The sequence below is a fragment of the Pezoporus flaviventris genome, unplaced genomic scaffold (genome assembly GCF_033815535.1).
Source record: "Pezoporus flaviventris isolate CSIRO_AGI_PZ_B2104156 unplaced genomic scaffold, CSIRO_AGI_Pfla_v1 ptg000063l, whole genome shotgun sequence".
Taxonomy (NCBI): domain Eukaryota; kingdom Metazoa; phylum Chordata; class Aves; order Psittaciformes; family Psittacidae; genus Pezoporus; species Pezoporus flaviventris.
Genome location: NW_026892611.1, coordinates 4,332,102 through 4,350,845, shown reverse-complemented (window position 1 = coordinate 4,350,845; position 18,744 = coordinate 4,332,102). Strand labels below are relative to the sequence as shown.

The 18,744-nt window shown below is 48.1% G+C and overlaps 1 protein-coding gene across 1 annotated transcript in view; it reads left to right on the top strand.

Moving 5' to 3' along the window:
* Window positions 1–1,737: 1,737 nt before the first annotated feature.
* Window positions 1,738–18,744, top strand: part of NXN (nucleoredoxin) — a 51,187-nt gene continuing 34,180 nt past the window's right edge. Inside the window, exon 1 of the mRNA XM_061470294.1 lies at window positions 1,738–2,114. Coding sequence (XP_061326278.1) covers window positions 1,797–2,114 — 318 coding nt within the window. The 5' untranslated portion in view covers window positions 1,738–1,796. The remainder of the gene's footprint in view (window positions 2,115–18,744) is intronic.

Below are 18,744 nucleotides of genomic sequence, written 5' to 3'. Positions count from 1 at the left end.
TACTTCAGCGCATCTTAGTTCTGCTTTCTTTGTTAAAAACAGGGCCAGGCAAATTCACTGCAGACATAAATACTGTTTTTACAAGAGAGTATTTATCTTGCCATATGGGTTGATTGAGTTCAGGGCTGCAGACTTAAAACCCTGCCCTGAAGAGCCCAAATACTTAATTAAGGCAGATAAGGCAGGACAAATAAAACCAAGACAAAACTCCTCTTGCTTTGAACCTCCTCTAGGGAGCAGGTCTTGGCAAAAGAAAAGAGAGATTGTAAAGCTGTAGTAATAATAATAATGATAATTAATTGTATTTATAAAGCATCCCCTAATGGCTCTGAATGCTAGACAACGATTTTCAGTACAACTGAAAGCAGCAACAACAAAAAGCCAAATAAGGACATGTTGTAAAAATAAAGGTGTCTTTTTCAGCAGCAGATTTAAGAGTGCTGCTCTGAGGCTCTTGCAAGCAGTACACGGAGGTGTCCAACCCAAGCACAGCCTTTGCTCCCCCTGTGTTTCTGCAGTGCCCATGGAGTTGTGCATCTCTGTAGAATACATATGGATGCTCCAAACCAAAACCCCCAAACTTCAGCCCCCAAACCCATCCTCTGTTTTCACGCTTACATGTTTCTTGGTGTGTTAGAGTGGAGGATACGTGTTTGCATGCTGAGGTGTTTTCTGGTGAGGACAGGCAGGTCAGGATCTGCAGCATGGACATGCAGACATCAGTCCGAGGTAGCTGAGCCACAGTGAATTCTGCAGGCTTGCAGATTACAAACTTTGATTGCCAAGAGCAAACACATTTTGAAGCCTGGTTTGCATGTCACCGTCTACGCTTTATTTCCTTGCTGTATTCCAGCCAGCCAGACGGTGTAATTCAATGCAGCCAAATTTCCTCGTGTTTACACTTCTGGATTGGCTTTCAGGATTTTCCTGCCTGCCATTGATAAGGGTAAACATTACATTTACACTGGATTTTGAAAACAAAGAAGGAAAATGCTCTAGTTCTGCAGGCTTTGTGAAAGCTTGCTCTACCCTTGCTAACCCCCAGAACTGCCAAGGCCACCACTAAACCATGTCACTGAGGGCCTCATCTGCAGTGCTTGTGAACACTTCCAGGGATGACGATTCCACCACTGCCCTGGGCAGCCTGTTCCAATCCCTGAGCACCCTTTTGGGGAAGAAATTTTTCCCGATATCCAATCTAAACCTCCCTTGGCACAGCTTGAGGCCGTTACTTCTTGTCCTGTCACTCCCTACTTGGGAGACTGACCCCCACCTCACTACAATCACCTTTCAGGTACTTGTAGAGAGCAATAAGGTCCCCCCCGATCCTTTTCTTCTCCCGACTAAACACCCTCAGCTCCCTCAGCCGCTCCTTTGTGCGGGGCAAGGCGAGCTGCTCACCCTCAACCATGGCAGCGGGACGGCGCGGTGAGGCAAGGCCTTCCCCTGCCCAGGTGGGCACCGGCCATATCCCCCACCATCCCTCCTGCCATCCCTCAGCCGGGCGTCGGATGGGCTGAAACCTGGGTGAGGCCCCCGGGGCCTTGGCCCACGGCCTGAACGCTGCCGACCCCGGCGCTGACGGCCGGGCTGGTCTAACCCGCGTGTGGGGAGCCGCGGGGAGCCGGGCCGGGCCGTGCGGGGCGCAGGGCGGCGCTGCCCGAGGCGGAGGCGGGCACGGGGCCGGGCGGAGCGGCAGCGCCCCCTGTCGCGGCTGTGCTGTGCTGGTCTGTGCCGGCGCGGGCTGCGGTGGTGGCGGGCGGAGCGGAGCGGGGAGCGCAGCGGAGCGGGGCGGGATGGCGGGCGCCCTGTCGGAGGTGCTGGGAGAGGTGCTGGTGGCCGCGGACGGGGAGGAGGTGGCGGTGTCGGCGCTGGCAGCCCGCGGGGTCTCGTTGGTGGGGCTTTACTTCGGCTGCAGCCTCGGCGGCCCCTGCGCGCAGCTCGGCGCCAGCCTGGCCGCCTTCTACGGGCGCTTCAGGGGGGAGGCGGCGGCGGCCGGGGGACAGCGCCTCGAGATCGTCTTCGTGTCGGCCGAGCAGGAGCAGCAGCAGTGGCAGGAGGCCGTGCGGGCCATGCCCTGGCTGGCGCTGCCCTTCGCTGACAAGCACCGCAAGGTGAGACCGCGGGGCCGGGCCGGGGCGGGAGCGAGCCCCGGGCTTTGTCTGGGTCCGACGGGGCTCGGCCGGGGCCGCGTGGCGGTGGGCGCCTTCCAGAAAGTTCCCGGGGGGAACCGGAGCGGGCCGTGGGGGGTGTCGGCCGCCGTCCCGCGGGGCGACGCCGCCTCGCCCGGCTCCTCCGGTTCCCGGGGCCTGCGCGCCGCAGCGGGCGGGGAGATGCCGCCGGCTCCGTGCGAGGAGGGGAGGGGAGGACCCTGGCCTGGGGGTGTCGGTTTTAGGGGGGGTCCCCTCAGAGGAGCGGGGACGGTGGGTGAGGGGTGTGAGGAGCCGCTCCTCGGGGCTGGAGTGTGGGAGCAGGGCTGAGGGAAACGGGCCTTGGCGTGGACAGGGTGCCCGTGGGCTCCTGCGTGGGTCTGGGCACAGAAGGGGGCCGTGTCCAGCTGCGGAGTGGTTGAGGAGCGAGTTGGAGCCCGGCTCGTCACGGAGCTGCCGGGTGAGTCTGTGGGATGTCGTTTGCTGTTTATTTAGCACACACTTCACAAGTTACAGCTCCTCATCCGAAGAGTTTCATCTGAAAAGCAGATAACAGACAAAAAGCGCTCTGTAAGACCCAGGCAAGGAAGGCTGTGAGGGGCAGGAAGGCAAAGGCTGGGCTTCCCGATCCCAACAACCTCGCAACGTTGGTAGTTTAAAAGAACCAAGCACAAACCCCTCTTTACAAACCTAATCTCTGTCAGCTATTGAGTACGAATTAAAAAGATGGTGCCCCACAGTGCCGTTTCTAAGCGTCTTTCCGGCTGCTGATCTGAGCGCAGTGGACGGGCATTGTCTCAGCGCTTGGTAAACTCTCTGCTTCAGGAGGGATTGGGATGAAGTCGGGGCCAGGGGGTGGCTGAGCCCCCTCGGGCATACCCCGTGTATGGGATCTGCGAGGCTGTGTCGGGATGAAAGGGACAGTTTCTTCCTGGTCGTGGCTCTGAACCCTCCTCTGCCGGCACTTCGGGCTGTTAATGAGGCAAAGGAGTCATTTAAGGGAAAGCTGGCTGTCGTAGGGCTGCGCCGGGTGATGTCCTTTCTGCTGGGAAGAGGTGTGTGTGGGTTGAAGCCCATATGGCTTTTCTTTCCTCATTTGCTGCAGGTTTTTGGTCACTTAGACCCCTGCAAAAGCTCTTGTGTGTTTAATGCCGTGTACCTGAAGGATGCTGCTGAAGGCCCTCAGTTTGTCCCTTAAGCCCAGACACTTTTAACTGGGAGCTTGCATGAGTGGTCACAGGTTGGAGCCTGAGATCAGCTTCATTATAAAGGGGAGTTGCAAGAGAAGCTTCGTCCTTCAGAGAAATTACAGTTTAATTCCAGTTTCTTTAAACACAAACCCTGTTCCTACGGGGACTTGAAAAGATAGTGGTTCCAATTAGTGGCTAACCATTTCCCTACAGAACCTTTTGGATTATTTAGGTGGTGGGGCTTTTGCTTGACATACTTGCTTTAAAAATTCCGCTGCAATGTAGTTAAATGGTTGAGAAATCATAGAAGTGGGTGGTGGCATTCATTTTACATGCCAGCCAGTACTTCCATCTATTAGATTGCAAGAAAACATGAACTAAAAAGATTATGGGGTCTTAAACTCTTATTTCAAGAAGCTCTGAGTTAGATTCAGGATTATTTTTGTGCAGAGTGTAAAGTAATTGAAGCTCGTGCTGTATATTTTCAAAACTAAGCAGATGTGATATGGCTTTGGAGGAAGCTTAATCTGTGGATAACAGAGAACCTATTTGTAAGTTATAAGGGCAATTATGTCAGGATATCAGATTTCTAAACAGGAGATTTATAACTTGTAGTTCAGGCACTTAGAAGTTCCCTTGTATAATAGGCTGATTTTTACATAGTTGGGTTAATGACCTGACTCTCCAAAAAAGCACAGACTTTCTATTTTTCAGAAACATGCCAGCAGAGGCTGGGAATGTCCAGCGTGTGTTCGGTACCTCCTGGGCTTAATTTACTGTAAAACAAAAGCATTAGAAAAATGTAGGCAGTCCTTTTCAGTTATGGTTCTTGTGCACTAAAGGCTACTCCTAAATCTGATGGGAGGCAAACCCCAGAGAATTATATAGATAAAGGGAAGAAAGGGATCTTAGAGATACGGAGTAGAGAGGGGAACATCGGGTAGGGAGCTGAACTCTGTGCCTCCCCTGGAGGTTGTAGAGCTAGTGTCCTTGGAGGTTTTGGGGCTTGGCTGGGCAAAGCTGTGCCTGGCAGGGCCTGGTGCTGATATCTGCAGGGCTCAAAGATTTCCAGACGTCCCTTCCAGCCGGTGCTTCCTATTGTGGGTTGGTTACCTTATCTACTGAGGATGTGAAAGCTTTGGGGAGAGATGGCTTCCTATCACATATTGGCTGTAGATCACTTTTATTGCTCAGAATTACTGAATAATATGGCTATTACAGTCCTGTTTTCCTGCTGAAACACGTATCACTGTGCACATTGTCTTTCTCAGGTGTACTTTGTGGTTTTTTACATTTTCTTCTTCCAAACTCTGAGCATCAAGTGTAGGTCTTAAAAACCAGCCTCCTTTCTAGGCTTGCAGTAAAATTCCCACAGTCCTAAAAGTAAAATAGCATCTTACTCTTATGGTTATTGGTGAAATGAGTATGAGTTGTCAAAGAAAACAGCCACTCTTTGTTGAATGCTTCAGTAACTCAATAATGCTGGGGTGCAGTTACCAAGGACATAACAGTCTGTGCATCTTGCAGCGATCAGTTGAATTTGAGTAACTTTACCATATAGCAATTTCTGTCTCCAAACCAGTAATAAAAGAAAACAGTACAAGTCAGCAAACATCTGGATGTGGGGAAAGCCTTTGATTAATGAGGATGATGGCATTATGCCTCTGTCTGAGGCACAGCCAGCCATATTACTGCGGTTATTTTTCAAGGACAAAGCCATAATGTGCCAAATGAGTTTGGAGGCCTTTACCTTGTGATAAACAGCCCTCAATTAAGCTGTTCAGCCTGGGTAGCTATACGTAACTGTTGATAACTGATTTGTTTTCCAATAATGCTTGGCATTGCTGAGCAGAACGTGAGGGAGAGATGTTGCTCTGTGTCTTTGTTTCATTTGGGGTTTTGGTTTAACATTACCCTGTTGTTATCTGCACGAACATCTGCTCAAGTTCTGGAGATTTGATTTAATAATAGCTTTAATTCCTGATTACTACTGAGGACCTTGGTAATGTAAACAGTCTCCATTTGTCTACATGGCCTGATGTCCGCCAGCGCCACGACGGGGCAGGACCCTCCTCTCTGTAGGAAGGATCCTAGACTTCTGGTGAGCTCTAGACCATTCCTGATGCAGTCTGCCTACACTGAGGATGAATTTAGGTGCTGTTTGTGGGCTTACACCATGCAGGCTTTTGGAGGTGAGCAGGAGCGTGTTGTCCTGCTGTGCTGTTGTGGGACCTCTTGGTCATTTCTGCTAAAAAATAGCATAAATTGGCCTACTGTCAATTCTGAGAAGTGCCTACTGTCAGTTCTCTGTCAAGTGGGTCCTCTCATATGAGTCCATGTGGTAGTGAGAGAAAGCAGGGTTAGGGTGCTGGAGGAGAGGCTCTAAGTGGGCCTGCACTGGGAGAGGAGCAGTTTATCTTTTGCAGTTATTTGCTTTTGATTTTGCTTGTTCCTTACTTGGCCCTGTTGTCTCCCTCATTCTTTTTAATCTTGAGTTTTCCAATTACACTTACTTGGTGCATCCACACAGCGCTGCAGTGGTGTAGGGTCTGTGCTTTGCCTCTTGTGTTTGTTTTCCCTTACGTTTATGCATCTGCTTATGTGTAGCCCAGATTCTTCTTGGGAAGGCAAACCCGTTTCCCTCTGGAGCTGAAATGCTTCTGCTCTGGTTTTAAATAAATGGAAAACATGTTGATTAGGTTCCTGTGATTACTCAGGCAAGGATGTGAAAACAGTTTGAGGATCTCTTTGCTCACATTGGTAAATACACTTTGGCTGGGATTAGTGGTCCTTCTTTGTCTTACAAGTTGGATTTGTATACCCTGCTGTATGTATTTTTCTCCCATGTTCACATGAAGTGTGTCTTTCGCTGATTGTGTAGCAGAGACATGTGATCTTTCTCTGTGTGTGAAGATCTCTGTTCTGTCTCGCTGTGAGGAGGGGGAAGGGAGCAAGTTGGTAGTTTTGAGTTTTGTTTTAGTGGCTTGACTACAATGGTAGGTGATCTGAGTTGGAAGAATGCCTCTTCTGTGCTGGGAGTACATCTTCCTCAGCACCACATTAAGACAGTGGTCTTAATTGATGGGTGAAATGTAACAAGCCTCTTGTGTCTGCAGATATCTCTGTGAAGTCTTTTACAACAAATACTCTTTTTTTTTTTTTAAATAATGTTCTATGTTTCCCATCACCTTCCCAAGAAAAGAGCATTTTCCTTCCCTCTGCTTAAAAACGTTGTCTTCTGTGGGAGCCTCTCCTAACAGGACACCAGCTGCTAGTTTTGTAGGTAGTTTGTGCAAGAAACGCGTGGAGGAGGTAGAAATGTCATTAAATGAGGCTACATGTTTTTTTTTTGTGGGGGAGGAAACCTCAAACCCTTGATTATGGTTTCAGATACACCCTGATTTTCAGGGACTCGTAAGTTTTCCATTTGCAGTCGCCATCTGCTGAGATCTGGGAGACAAGTGGTCAGCACAGATGTGGGATTTGTCTTACCAGAAAATTTTGTAAATCACTTGAAGCAGCTTTTGAGTTGCATCATATAAAAATATCTAGGTAATCACTTTCAGCTGTATTCCTGACTTTGTATTTCTGGGGTGGGAATGTATGTGAAATCTTTGGCTCATGGAGATGTAGATTAGAAAAATATGGTCTTTTCATGACATAAGGCTATTGAGTAAGAAGCGAGGCATTAGCAGCACCAACTGATTCTTTGTTTGCTTTGAAACTCGCTGGTTCTGAAACATAAGAGTGGGAGATGTATGAAAGGAGCAGAGAGAAGCCCGTGTGCTGTTTTTCATTGTGGCATCTTAATCCAGATGTTGAAATGAAAACATTCATTTTAAAAATGCATGCTTGACAATTTCATTTGTTACTCTCAGGTTGCAGAACTAAGCATGCAACCTCACTTTTCAAAGTAATCAGTGCACAGCTCCTCTCCCAAAACGCATTCTTTCAGGAGCTGAACACGTAACAGCTCTACAAAAGAAAGTGCAAAACAATGGAGTGTTATTTCTGTGTCATTTTGGAGAAGTACAACAGTGAACTATGACTGAGGAATAAGCTATTCAGTATTTCCACATTGTGTGGATGACAGTGAAGCCAAAACACTGTCTAATTCTTGTTGATGCCACTTTTCCCAGTTATTTCTAAGTATGTTTTCTACAGCTTTGCAGTGATCCTCCATAGAGTTAGCAATCATCTATGCCAAGACCCTAATCCTCGTAAGCATACACTGCTATCAGTAGACGGCAAGTCGGGGGCTGTGTCTTAGGCCTGCAATAGTTGCAAAAGCATCTCTGGCACCTTTGGAGGTTGGATTTCCCTGTGTATCCAAACCTGCCCAAGCAGTGTCCCTAGGGGAGAATTAGTATTTTAAATGTCTTGCTGATGTGTTGTCTGCTGTGTTGCTTATTGCATCCTTCAGTTGGGAATTGCCCATGTTTGAGGGCCTGCTCTGAAAGTCTTTGGATACTTTTCCCTTATCAAATCCTCCTGACTTGGCAGTGGGGAGAAGCAGTGAGAGCTTTGGCTGGTCGTGCGCAGTTGGGTCTTGGAGTGAGCTCTGCAAATCCTGCCCCAAAAACTGACATGAGGTTTGCATTGCCTTTGGATGGTGGCTTCTTCAAGCGGTTTGATAACAGTTTAAAATGCAGTAGGCTGTCTCCTTGTTTAATGCTCAAAATGAACCTGCGTACCAGTGCTTATAGTTATTCCTTAGTACTGAGAAAGTTTGTGTGAAATCTGTTGTGAGTTCATTGTTGGCAGGTCTGGGTTTTGAGAAAGTGGAGGGCGTTTTGAAGCTGGAGTTTTTTGATCCTTTCTCATGGACATACTTTTAATGTTTCAAAGCAGCGTATGGCAGGGTTAGCTCACGCGGCTGGGGTAGGGTTTCACTTCTGAATTGCATCTGGGTAGAGCTCTCTGTTTGCATTCCTGTTTTTTTCAGCAGCGCTCCCAGCATGGAAGTTGGGGTATGGTTTTAATCTAAGTCAAGTCAGAAGATATTGCACTTCTTGGTGATTAGACCAGGGGGATTCTTGCCCCAGCCCCATGCACCCTCCTCCCCAACAAGCCAGATTCAACGTAGCAATTGTCTGCTCCTTATTGCTAGGGTTTTGATGTGAAGTATTAGGGATATAGGGAAACTGAGGGCATATTGGGAGGCTGTGCCACAGTGGGCTGAAATGTTGGGTTCAAGAAAACAAGTTTGAGCAGCGTTTGCCTGAGCATTTGCTTGGTGAGAAGCTTGTTGGTGCGCACGGATTGCTTCCTCCTCCTTCCCCTCCCCGGTTTTTATCAGGGAGACAAGTTCCAAGCAAAATATTCCAAACTGATATTTAATTACTCTTTAAAATGCAACTATTTGTCTTATCAGCCATGGGGATTTCTGTTTGCTGCTTTGATTTGACAGTTAGTAGTTTGTAATTTTTAAAAAGCTTACACACCCCAGGAATCTGTGATTTTTATGCTTTTGAAAGTAGAGATGTTGAATTAAGTGCAGCTTTGAACTATTCACGGATCATTTCAGGGCCCCCCGCTTTCAGCAGATAACAACCTGACTCCTGAGCTTTCAGGCTGGGTTGAATACTGAGTAGTCAGGACTTTATAGCTGCATGCATTCTCTAAACTGGTTCCATGGCACATCACAGCGTAATGTACGATACATTTGAAACATTTTTCTAGACAGATCACTTTGTGTTCATGCCATCTCCAGATAATAGTTATTAGGGAAGGGGGGAGTAATGCCAGCATGGGCAGGGTGCTTGGATTCATTATGACTTGGGCTTTGTGCTCATTAATTCCACTCCATTCCCATCTGGAGATCAGCTGGGGAGAGGGTTTTTCTCCCACACTGTCTTGAGCTACCTCTGCAGGTCAGCTTCCTCCATGCTGGCTGGAACTGCTGCTTCTTCTCTATGGGTGAAACACACAATTAGAGTTAAATCTCTGGGTCATGAGGTACAGACATGGCCAGTGGAGAAACTGGGATCAGGATGAGTTGATGAATAAGCAAATATACATATTAAATTCTCTTGTGGGATAGTGAATTACACAAGTATTCCATATGACAACATGAGCATCCTGTATGATAGCTGATCACATTTTCATCATCTCAGTTTTCCAAAGAAAATGTAGTATCTTACAATTTGGCTTAGAGTGCGCAGTTAGTGGAAGGGTGGAACTAAAAAAATGCAGGAATGGTTTCTGCATACTCTCATGTCTGTCTTTCAACACCGTGAACAATTGCAACCAACAATTAATATGTAAAGAATTTGTGGTCTTTATTTAGTGTGAGTGACTGACTGCTTCAGTTGCGTCAGGACTTTTGCAATCTGATTAAGGCCCTGCTTGGAGCTCAGCAAGCCCCTCTGGCCTCAGAACAAAGCAATGGGAGCTCATGCCGAGGGGTGCAGGGGTGCTGGCTCCCTGCCCAAGCAGGAGGTGCACAGAGCCTAAGCACCAGGGAGAATCTGGTTCATAAAGGATTCGCTTAAAATCACAGGTGCCATTGCAACTGTGGACACCAGGAATGGTGAGAGAAGGGAGAACATCTTCAGTGGGGTTGCAGGGAAGCAAACCCAGAGCAGAGCAAACCTAGAAGGCTTGTAATGAGGAAGGTAGTGAGCCTAACCTGGTGCTGCTTGGGGGCAAGGCTTGACAGCTCTCCGAGCTGTTGTGTGTGTTTTGCACCCATGAAGGTCTGCAGCAGTTGAAGCTGTCCTGGCCAGCCAGGGGGAGAAACTCCAGGGTCCTCCGGTGACATTTTGCCTGTCTTTGCAGCTGTGGCTAAATCCAGCCTGATTTTAAAATGCTTTAAGAGAGAAAAGGTGCAAAGGTCCCTATTTAAAATGAATTTGCCAAGAGTTACCAGGTTTTTATTGCATGTCTGAGGCTTAAAAAATAGCTGGTGGCATCCTCAGATGCGAGTGGATGCTTGGTGAGGCTCCCCCCTGGAAGGGAATGCAGCCAGTGCCAGGGTTCAGATCCTGCCAGGAGGGATGTCTGCGAAGCTGGGCTTTGACAGCTGAGAAAGGAGCACTGTTTTATGTTTCAGTGCAAGGATTTAAGAATCTGGGTGAGAATTAGGTAATGTTTGCAGAAGAGAGTAGAAAGCAACTGAAATGAATTGCAACTGCATGAGTGAGCCGGAGAGAGCAGTTTTAGTTCTCCCTCGTTCCCAAGAGATTCCCACCGGAGAGATGAAGTCATAGCCATTACTTCATTAGCGTTAACTCAGGATGCTGACAAATGAGCCCTCTTGATTTGTGCTGGGCCGGTTGAGAACACTGCATGGGCTCTTGCCCCATGCTTCAGCACTGCTGCCCATGCCATGATGCTGGCAGAAGCACACAGGAGCTCCCAGCTCAGTGTTTCCTTTTGAACTGCCACCTCTTCGTCCCACATGCCAGCTCCGAGTTGGCTTCCACTAATCCTGCCGTGCAGAAGGCAGACGCTGAGGGGTAGGTGAGTGTGAGCAGCAGCCTTGGACTCGCCAGAACCTCTCCATCAACACCCAAGCCTGTGCCCAGTGTGGGGGAGCGTTAATGGTACCCAGCGGTCCGAGCCCTGCTTCCAGAGCAAACACACGGGTGTAGGATCTCACCCTCACAACTCGCAGCATTGCCATGGGAGTCCTTTTCGAACTAGTGTGAAATTTATTGTAATATGTGCTGAGGATCTTATGGCGGATCTGAGCTGCTAAATCCTCTAAACCTGAGCCTGCGACTTCATTGACAGGGCCTCTCACTTTGCTCTGCTCCAAGCTTATGGTTTCACTGCTCCAATATTTTTCCATACATGGAAGCATTCCTGCCCCAGCCTGGGCTAATCCTGACATGCCACTGCATCTGGATGTTAGCTCATTTCTTGCAGCTGACACTATGCAAAGGCAGATGTCTGAATTTACTTTTGTTTAAATAGATTTAATTCAACTGGCAAAAGTCTCACCCCATAGGTAAGTGGGAGGAAATAAAAAGTGGTTTTCCATTTTTTTGACCCAGGGCTGTTAGGGAGGGATGAATTGGTCACTGGTAATGCTGTCCTTTGGAAATGTATAGTATTTAAACTGCAGAGGGGTAACAAACTATGGGTTTGTGTCTCAGGCACAAGCTGGACCTGTCTCCTTGCTGTGGCTTGGTCAGTGGAGATGGGTCCCTGCCTATCCTGTTGGAGTGCGCTTCTGGTCTCTGCTCTGACAGCTCTTCAAAGGCTCCACGCTATTTAGGGCTTATTTAGTGGCTAGGTGAGGCTGGGACTGGGACTGCTGTGCTCTTGCAACTGAGCCCAATGCCTTGGTCATACAGGAGAAAGAGATGCTTGTGCTGGTGAGCTGCTGTTTGAGCTGGGGCCTGTTTATAATCCCTCCCTCACTGGGGCAGGTCGTAAGTTTCAATTAAATGTCTGTAAGGTTCTTTGCAATCCTCTGCTGAAAGGCCTTGTGTAAAGATAATGCCTTTGAATAAAAGCTAGAGACCTTTCCTACCCGCTGGGAATGAGTTGGAGCTGAAACAGCGAGACCCAAGCAGTTGAATCTGAACAGATGTCAGTTCTCCCCCACTTTGATAGTTCAAAAGGATTGTTCTGCTTCTACCCCAAAAAGGAGAAACAGTGATTTTTTTCGTTAGTGTTGCCAGGGATCTCAGCTCCATCCCCTCCTGTTCACTGCTAGTAAAAAGGTTGTGTGCTGGTTTGGAGGTGTGCATAGGGAGTTTTGGCTGTGGGCTGTCTGATGTGTTTGCAGTTCAGCATCCATTTGCCCCTCGCTGAGGGTCAAGGCCACACCATGAGTCCCAGTTTGTCCTCTCTTGGCTTGGCTGCTGCTCTCTTGTGTGCAGGAATAAGACAACTTAAAGGGAGCCCAGAGAAAGACAGCAAGGGTAAAACAGATTTGAAATGAACCAAGCTCTGTGGGAAGGAGACAAAGTCCAGGTTTGCCGTCGGAGCTGTCAAGCAGATGAAACCTCCTTTGTGTGACTGTTCCAGCCTCTGAGAAGCAACTGAGTCCAAGAGCTGTTGGGGCCCATGGTGCCTCCAGTCCCTCTGCTTACCCCTCCAAATCCAGCCTGTGGTCTGGATGACAGCAGCACTATGCTCCTTGTGCACGTACTTGTTTGATGGGATTTCAGCATCAAACAGGTCACCGGGGGTTAGAAATGTCCTACCCCCACCCCAAGTTTTTCTGAGTGCTGTTCTGTCACTCTCAAAGCAAATCAGGCTACAAGTCCTGCCTTGCAAGTACTTCCTGGGTGTTTAGCTTGCAGGAATGCACTTCTTTTATCAACTGATATCTGGTGCTTTTAAGAGGGCAGGGAGCTCTGCTTGTTTCCTTCTGAGAGGCTGATGACTCTACAAGCTTATTTTTTAGGGTGCTCCCTTCTTAATTCAGGCTTGTGGTTGTCAGAGGTCTCATTGCTGTTACATTACAGGCTACTTGTAATGAGCTCTTCCCTGTAATCTTTGTGCTCAGGAGCTTTGCAAATAGCTGCATGCATTAGCGAAGTCCTGCTGTCTTCATCAGATGGGCAGGGAGCCTGGGAAGAGAGAGGTCTGGGATATGAGTGAGTGACCAGAGCAGCCACTGCCACCATGATTCCCAGGTCCCAGCTCCCCATTTCCCCCGGAGCAGCCCAGTCTCGCCAGCCCCACACAGCTCATGAGCTTGTGCTCTGCTTCCCTGCCAGCCGCTGCCCCCCGCTGCTGCCGCCATAGTGCCGCGTGCTTTCAAAATCGGTTTGTTCCAGGGTTAGGAAAGACCCATTTTTGTGTCCTAAGCCCTGGATTTCACAGACATAGAAGGGGGAAAGGTCTTAATACCTGCAGCTTGATCCGCAAGCCTGAAAGCATGGGAAATTTTTCCTAGGAAGATTTGCTGCCCAGCTTTCTAAATGCAAGCCTGCACAAATACCGTGTGTTCTATTCCTGCAATGGGTTGTAGCAGCTGGATGCCTCCCACCAAGATTACTGATATTTAGGTCTTTGATTTTGGCGGAGGCACACAGCAATAAATTAAATGAGTAGGGGAGTTTCTGAGTGTCGTACAGATGGTGGGAAACTTGAGGGCAGAGACTACTTAAGTGCTAACGTATGGCACAGCTTTGACTTCTTTCTTTTTTAAAGGAATGGAAAAAGCTGTAGCTGCTCTCCCAGCAATTTTGCTTCCCCCTTGTCTTCGAAGACCCACAGACCACATCATTTGCAGTACTTTCTTGATGGTCGTCCTGTGCATGCTCCTGCCTGCCAGCACCGTGATGCCCTCATGCCTTTCTGTCCTCTTGGGAGCCTGATCCTCGCTCACTGCGTGCTTGGGTGCTCTCTGTCTTTGGTTTTCTGCTGTTTTGGCAAATGCTGGGAAAGTCAATTGTTAAACAAGATTTCTTGAACCTTTCTCAATCTTCTACTTTTTCCTCACCAGGTTTGACCTGGTTTAGTTTTTGTTTAGCTGTGGGGATTGAAGTGGAACAATTTCATTCCTTTATCCACCTCTGTCTGCATTAATTCACTGTGTCTCCCGACAGGCGGTTTAATTATTGTGCATGCCAGGAACATCCAGGGCCCCACTTAGCAAAAGGTGCTTATCTCCTAGGTGGTGCACAGAGTAGATGTCTGTCACTCTGGTTGCTCCCAGAATGGGTTTTTGCCTAGAGAGGCAGTTTTCAAGCCAGTTAATTGCCATGTTGTGAAGCAGAAGGGTAGGTGGCTGTCCCTGCCTTTCCCTGTGGGCATGTCCTCACTGGCTGTGTGGGACTGGTAGGTCTAGAGATGGAAAGATGGTGACGTGGTAGGTTGGGAAGAAACATCTCACAGCGGGGTGGTGAGTGTGGGAGGAGCATGGGGATAGATGGATGGATGGATGGATGGGTGGAGAGGTGTGAGCATCAGGCTGGAGCAGGGAGCAGTGCCTCACCTGGAAAGTCACTTTACTCCAAACAGCCCATCTCTGAATCACAGTAAGGCACCAGATTTTACTTCATTTTAAAAATGCACCACCCTATGAGCCCTGCACAGTTTATGTTGCTTTTTGGCTTGGTCTGGCCAAGCAGCGGTTCTGTGTTGGGTTGCATCCAATGTCCTTTTTTTGATGTTTGTCTCTTTGTTTGACTGAGGATTTGCTGAAGTCTTCACAGCTGAAAAAATGGAGTCGTCTGCATAAAACCCAATAACTCTCTAGGTTAAGAGGCCACCAAATTCCAGCTCTGTGGCCATCCCTCTAATTATTAAAATAATACCCCCTGGCAGAGCTTACAGCCCTACCAGTGGCTCTGGGTCTGTTGTGCTGGGCCATGTTCAGACAAACACATTAGAGACAGTCTTTACCTACAGCTGGTTATCTAAGGAAGTGTCCCCTTCATTCCACAGGGAGAGAGTGGGTGCTTGGCATGCAGTGACGAGCCAGGCTGGCGGAAATGCCTCCCACCTTGTGGGCACAGAAGTTTGGAATCTGGAAGGGGAAGGCAGGTGGAGTCCTCCACAGCTGTGCTCCACATGATGTGATGCACTTTGTGTGGCCATCTTATCCCGTGTTAAAACATGCTGAGAGCTCGAGGCTGGGCATCTGCCTGCCTGATTATGGGGATGCCCATCACCCTGATGCCAGTCCACAGAGCTCACGCACCTCCTTTCTGTGTTCATGATGCTGCCTTTTCTTCCCAAGGCTTGAAGCTGGAGATGTGATTTATATCTGGCATGTGGCTGCATGAGAATAAGTTGTATACAAGTGGTGGCTGCCATCTCTGGCTGAGTGCATGTCTGGCTGCTTCCTCTTCTCGGGTCCTGAGAGCCGGAGAGGGGATTATCCAGAACAAATCCTGTTACCCAGCTGCTCCCGCAGTGAAAGAGTCGCAGGACAGGAGTGCTCCATGGGACATAAATCACATCGCTGTTCATAGATGACACCACGGGTGGAGATCAGGGATTTTTAGGGTTTCGTTGCCAGAAAGTGGCAGTGTTGATTGCCAGGCTTATTAGTGAAGAATTTGAAGTTGTGATTCATCCCTCAATCCACATCTTAAGTATGCAGTGGTAAAGCTAGGAAAATCTGTATGTATAAAGTGTTTCCTCTTAGGGAGCTGAGAAACCCTTAGGTGCCGCAATTACTATTTTACATAATTGGGATTGAAATACCAAACTGCTCAGAACGTGCCAGCTCGTGCCTGCTGTGGGGAAAACTCAATTGCTCAATAGAAATGGCTTTTCATCTTGCCACTCTGAAGAGAAAATAAGGTCAAATCTATTGAAAAGAAAAATTCCTGACATTTTCCTTGTCATCTGCTGAAAGGGCTGTGCAGACCCATGGAGGTGGCTCAGTACGGGTGGCTCTTGGTAGGGAAGTCATTTGTGAGAGGCGGCTCCTGGGAGGGAAAGTGGTTCTTTGCTGATACTCAGCCTTGTGGTATTTAGTTTGGACTTTAATTTTCTAATTACTCCAGTAATTAGCACAGTTAGAGATTGTGTCTTGCCTTTGCTGTTCTGTGTGAGCTTCTCTCATGGCATTTGCTGGCCCTGAGGATAAACCAGCCTTGTGCAGGAGGTTGTATCTGCGCATGCCGGCACTGAAGGTGTGTGTATGTGAATCATCATCCATGTGGATGTTTGCTCTGAAGCTCTGCAGCTGGTGAGGCAGTGCCTGGCTCTGAGCAGCTTGTGCACAGGATGGTGCTGTGCCTGCTGTTTTCCTCCTCTTGTTAAAGGATTAGAATCAGGCTAGCAGTAGTTGAAGCCCAGGCAGAGCCCACTGGTGACGTGTGGGGTGTTGGCACAGTGGGCTGATTGCCTTGTGAACCTTGTAAAAAGAAATGAAACTTATTCTGTAGCTGAGCAAATTGGACAGTGAGCTACAGAGGAAACCCCCTGCCTCACATGAGCATGGGCAATCCCTTTTCTTGCAGTTCTGTTTTGGTTTTCTGCACCATTACTAAAAGCATTTGCTTCATTCAGAGCTTCAAGCTATATGAACCAGTGTGCACTTCCCATGAAGAGTACACCATGCTGACACATTGCTGCCAGATACCTGATTTCAAAGTTGGGAATTGGCATTTAGTCAAGGATTGCAGTGTTTCTTGTTTCTACACCTACCAACAGAGAAATGGATATCAATGTGAGCAAGTGCCTGTTGTTCAGCTAATGGGATGAATGAACAATCTCACTCCAGCTCCCCGTTAAGATCCACTGAAGAACACTGCAGGGTTTTTCCCTCCTTGCGTAACTAAATGTTACTAAAGAAAATAAGTTTAATCAAGCCCAGACCTTTTTGCAGTGATTGCTTTGCTCTTCTTCTCCCTGTGCTCTCCTTCTCCTCACAGTGAGCAGAGGCACTGTGCCAGCTCAGCCAGCACTTGCCTGTTGTGTTGGAAGAGCCTTGTTTGCTTGGTGGGGTTCAAAGATTCCGCAGCAGCCATCCGAGAAGAGCAAATTCCCAGTGGTCTGGCTGCCATCCCTCTGCTCTCCTCCCTGTCGCAGCCTGTCCAAGACTGATTGCCTCTCAGGTATGAGCTCTGCTCCATTCTGTTTACGCTCCACTTAACAAAAGAGGTTGGAGCCAGATGATTTTTCTGCGGAGGATATAATTTCATTGGAGAGTAGCTGGGGTTTGTAAAACAATCCATGGGATTAGTGGCACCTTGGCTCCTGCAGGATCTCCCCACCCCCTTCTCCAGTCCTATTTCTGTTCTTTGAGAGCTGAAGTTGCCATTGCCGTTGATGCCCTGCCAGGCACTGTAGCAGGGTTACTTTCCCTTGGAAGCACTTCAAGAAACCATCTTCCTTTTCTCTACTGTTTGTCATCAAAGGGAGAAGAGCACCTTCCCAACGCTGCCTGGCTGCATCCATGGCTCCCTTCAGCCCCACCATGCTAGAAATATCACATAGAAAAGGTGTTGGTGGCAGGGAAGCTGAAGCATTCATGTCCTTGAGAAAATAGACTTCAGCATTTAAAACACCCAAATCAAAGTCTGTTTAGGGTACTGGCAGTGGTCTCGGTTAAAGCCCTCCTCCATCAGTGCAGTGATCTGAAGGTGAAAGGCTCAGCTGCCTGATGTGCTTTAGGTTTGTACATTGAGGCAGGATTTGCCTTAGTAAAGACTGCTGAAGTCAGAGGTTTTAGCTAAAAAAAAAAAAAAGGGAATACAAAAAATTATATTGGAGCAAGGATAGCTTCAAAACTGGGGTGGTTTGAGGTCTGCCCAGGCTGGAGCCTGCAGCAGGTCCTGCCTTTGGTGGCTGGTGTGTTCAGGATGCAGTTCATAAGGAGGGGAGACAGGAGAGGAAACCCACCCTCCTGCTTCCTGCAGCCATGCCCTCTGCTTGGCCACAGGCTGCTTCCTGTGGCACAGGGGATGTGTTTCAGTTTTATCTTCCTTGCTTTGGGGTTCAGGCTAACTTGTAGAATCCTATTATGTAGATTAATAAAAATAGTTTGTTAGAACTGACAAAAAAAAATTAGGAAGGAAAAGCAAGCCCAAGCATAGTTTCTTCTGCTTGTAGGAGAAGCTGGCTACAGCACCGACTGTTTTCTGATTGCTCCTCCACACATTTCACTGTGGTATCATTAATCTTCATGGTATGTATCATTGAAGTAGACCATGTTTGGTGAACTGGTGTGTGTGTGCTTCCTACCTGTCCACCTGATTTACCTGATCTCTCCTTCTCATAATGAAACTGCTGCAGGTTTCGGGTTGTTGGGGAAACCCCATTTTCCTAGAGAGAATATAGAGGTTTGCTGCATTTTCAGAGAGAATGTATGAGCTTCACTGACAGGAGAACCGGCCGAGCAAGTTAGCGGTGGATTCGAGATGTTAGCTTTGTGGCTTTTGTCTACCAGAGCCTGAGCAGCATTTGATGTGCAGACATGTTTTCAGACATTTCTCATAGAGAAGGTGTTGGCAGGTCTGTTGTTAACACCCTTGCCTTTAGGCCAAACTATTGAAAATTCAAGTTCAGCTTGAATCTCAGTTCAATGGCTTGGATGGCTGCAATCTGATGGGCTGAAAAATCTCGTCCAACTCCAACCCTTATTAGGAGCTTAATCTGAAGTGCAGCCAAAGCCCAATAAGGGGGAGGGCAAGAAAGAAAAAAAAAAAGGCAGTAAAATGGAACAAGAAATGTGCATCTAATTTACAGTATTCCTCTGCAACCTTAATTCAGCCCCCTGTATGCATTACAATGCAGTTTCTAATTACGGGATCACATACGGTTTTTTCCATGGCACTTCTGTCCTCAGAGGTTTTGTAGGACCATAGGACCCCTGCCCTGCATGATGCAGGGTTTGGAGGGAAGGGAGTGAGGCAAGTCATGGAAAAATAGCAGGGGTAAAGTGATGGTTAAGGAGACAGGATTCCTGCTCTGCATCTGCCGCAGGGCTCATGTATGGCGCCGGGTAAATTGCTTTTCATGCAGCAATGAGTGACTTG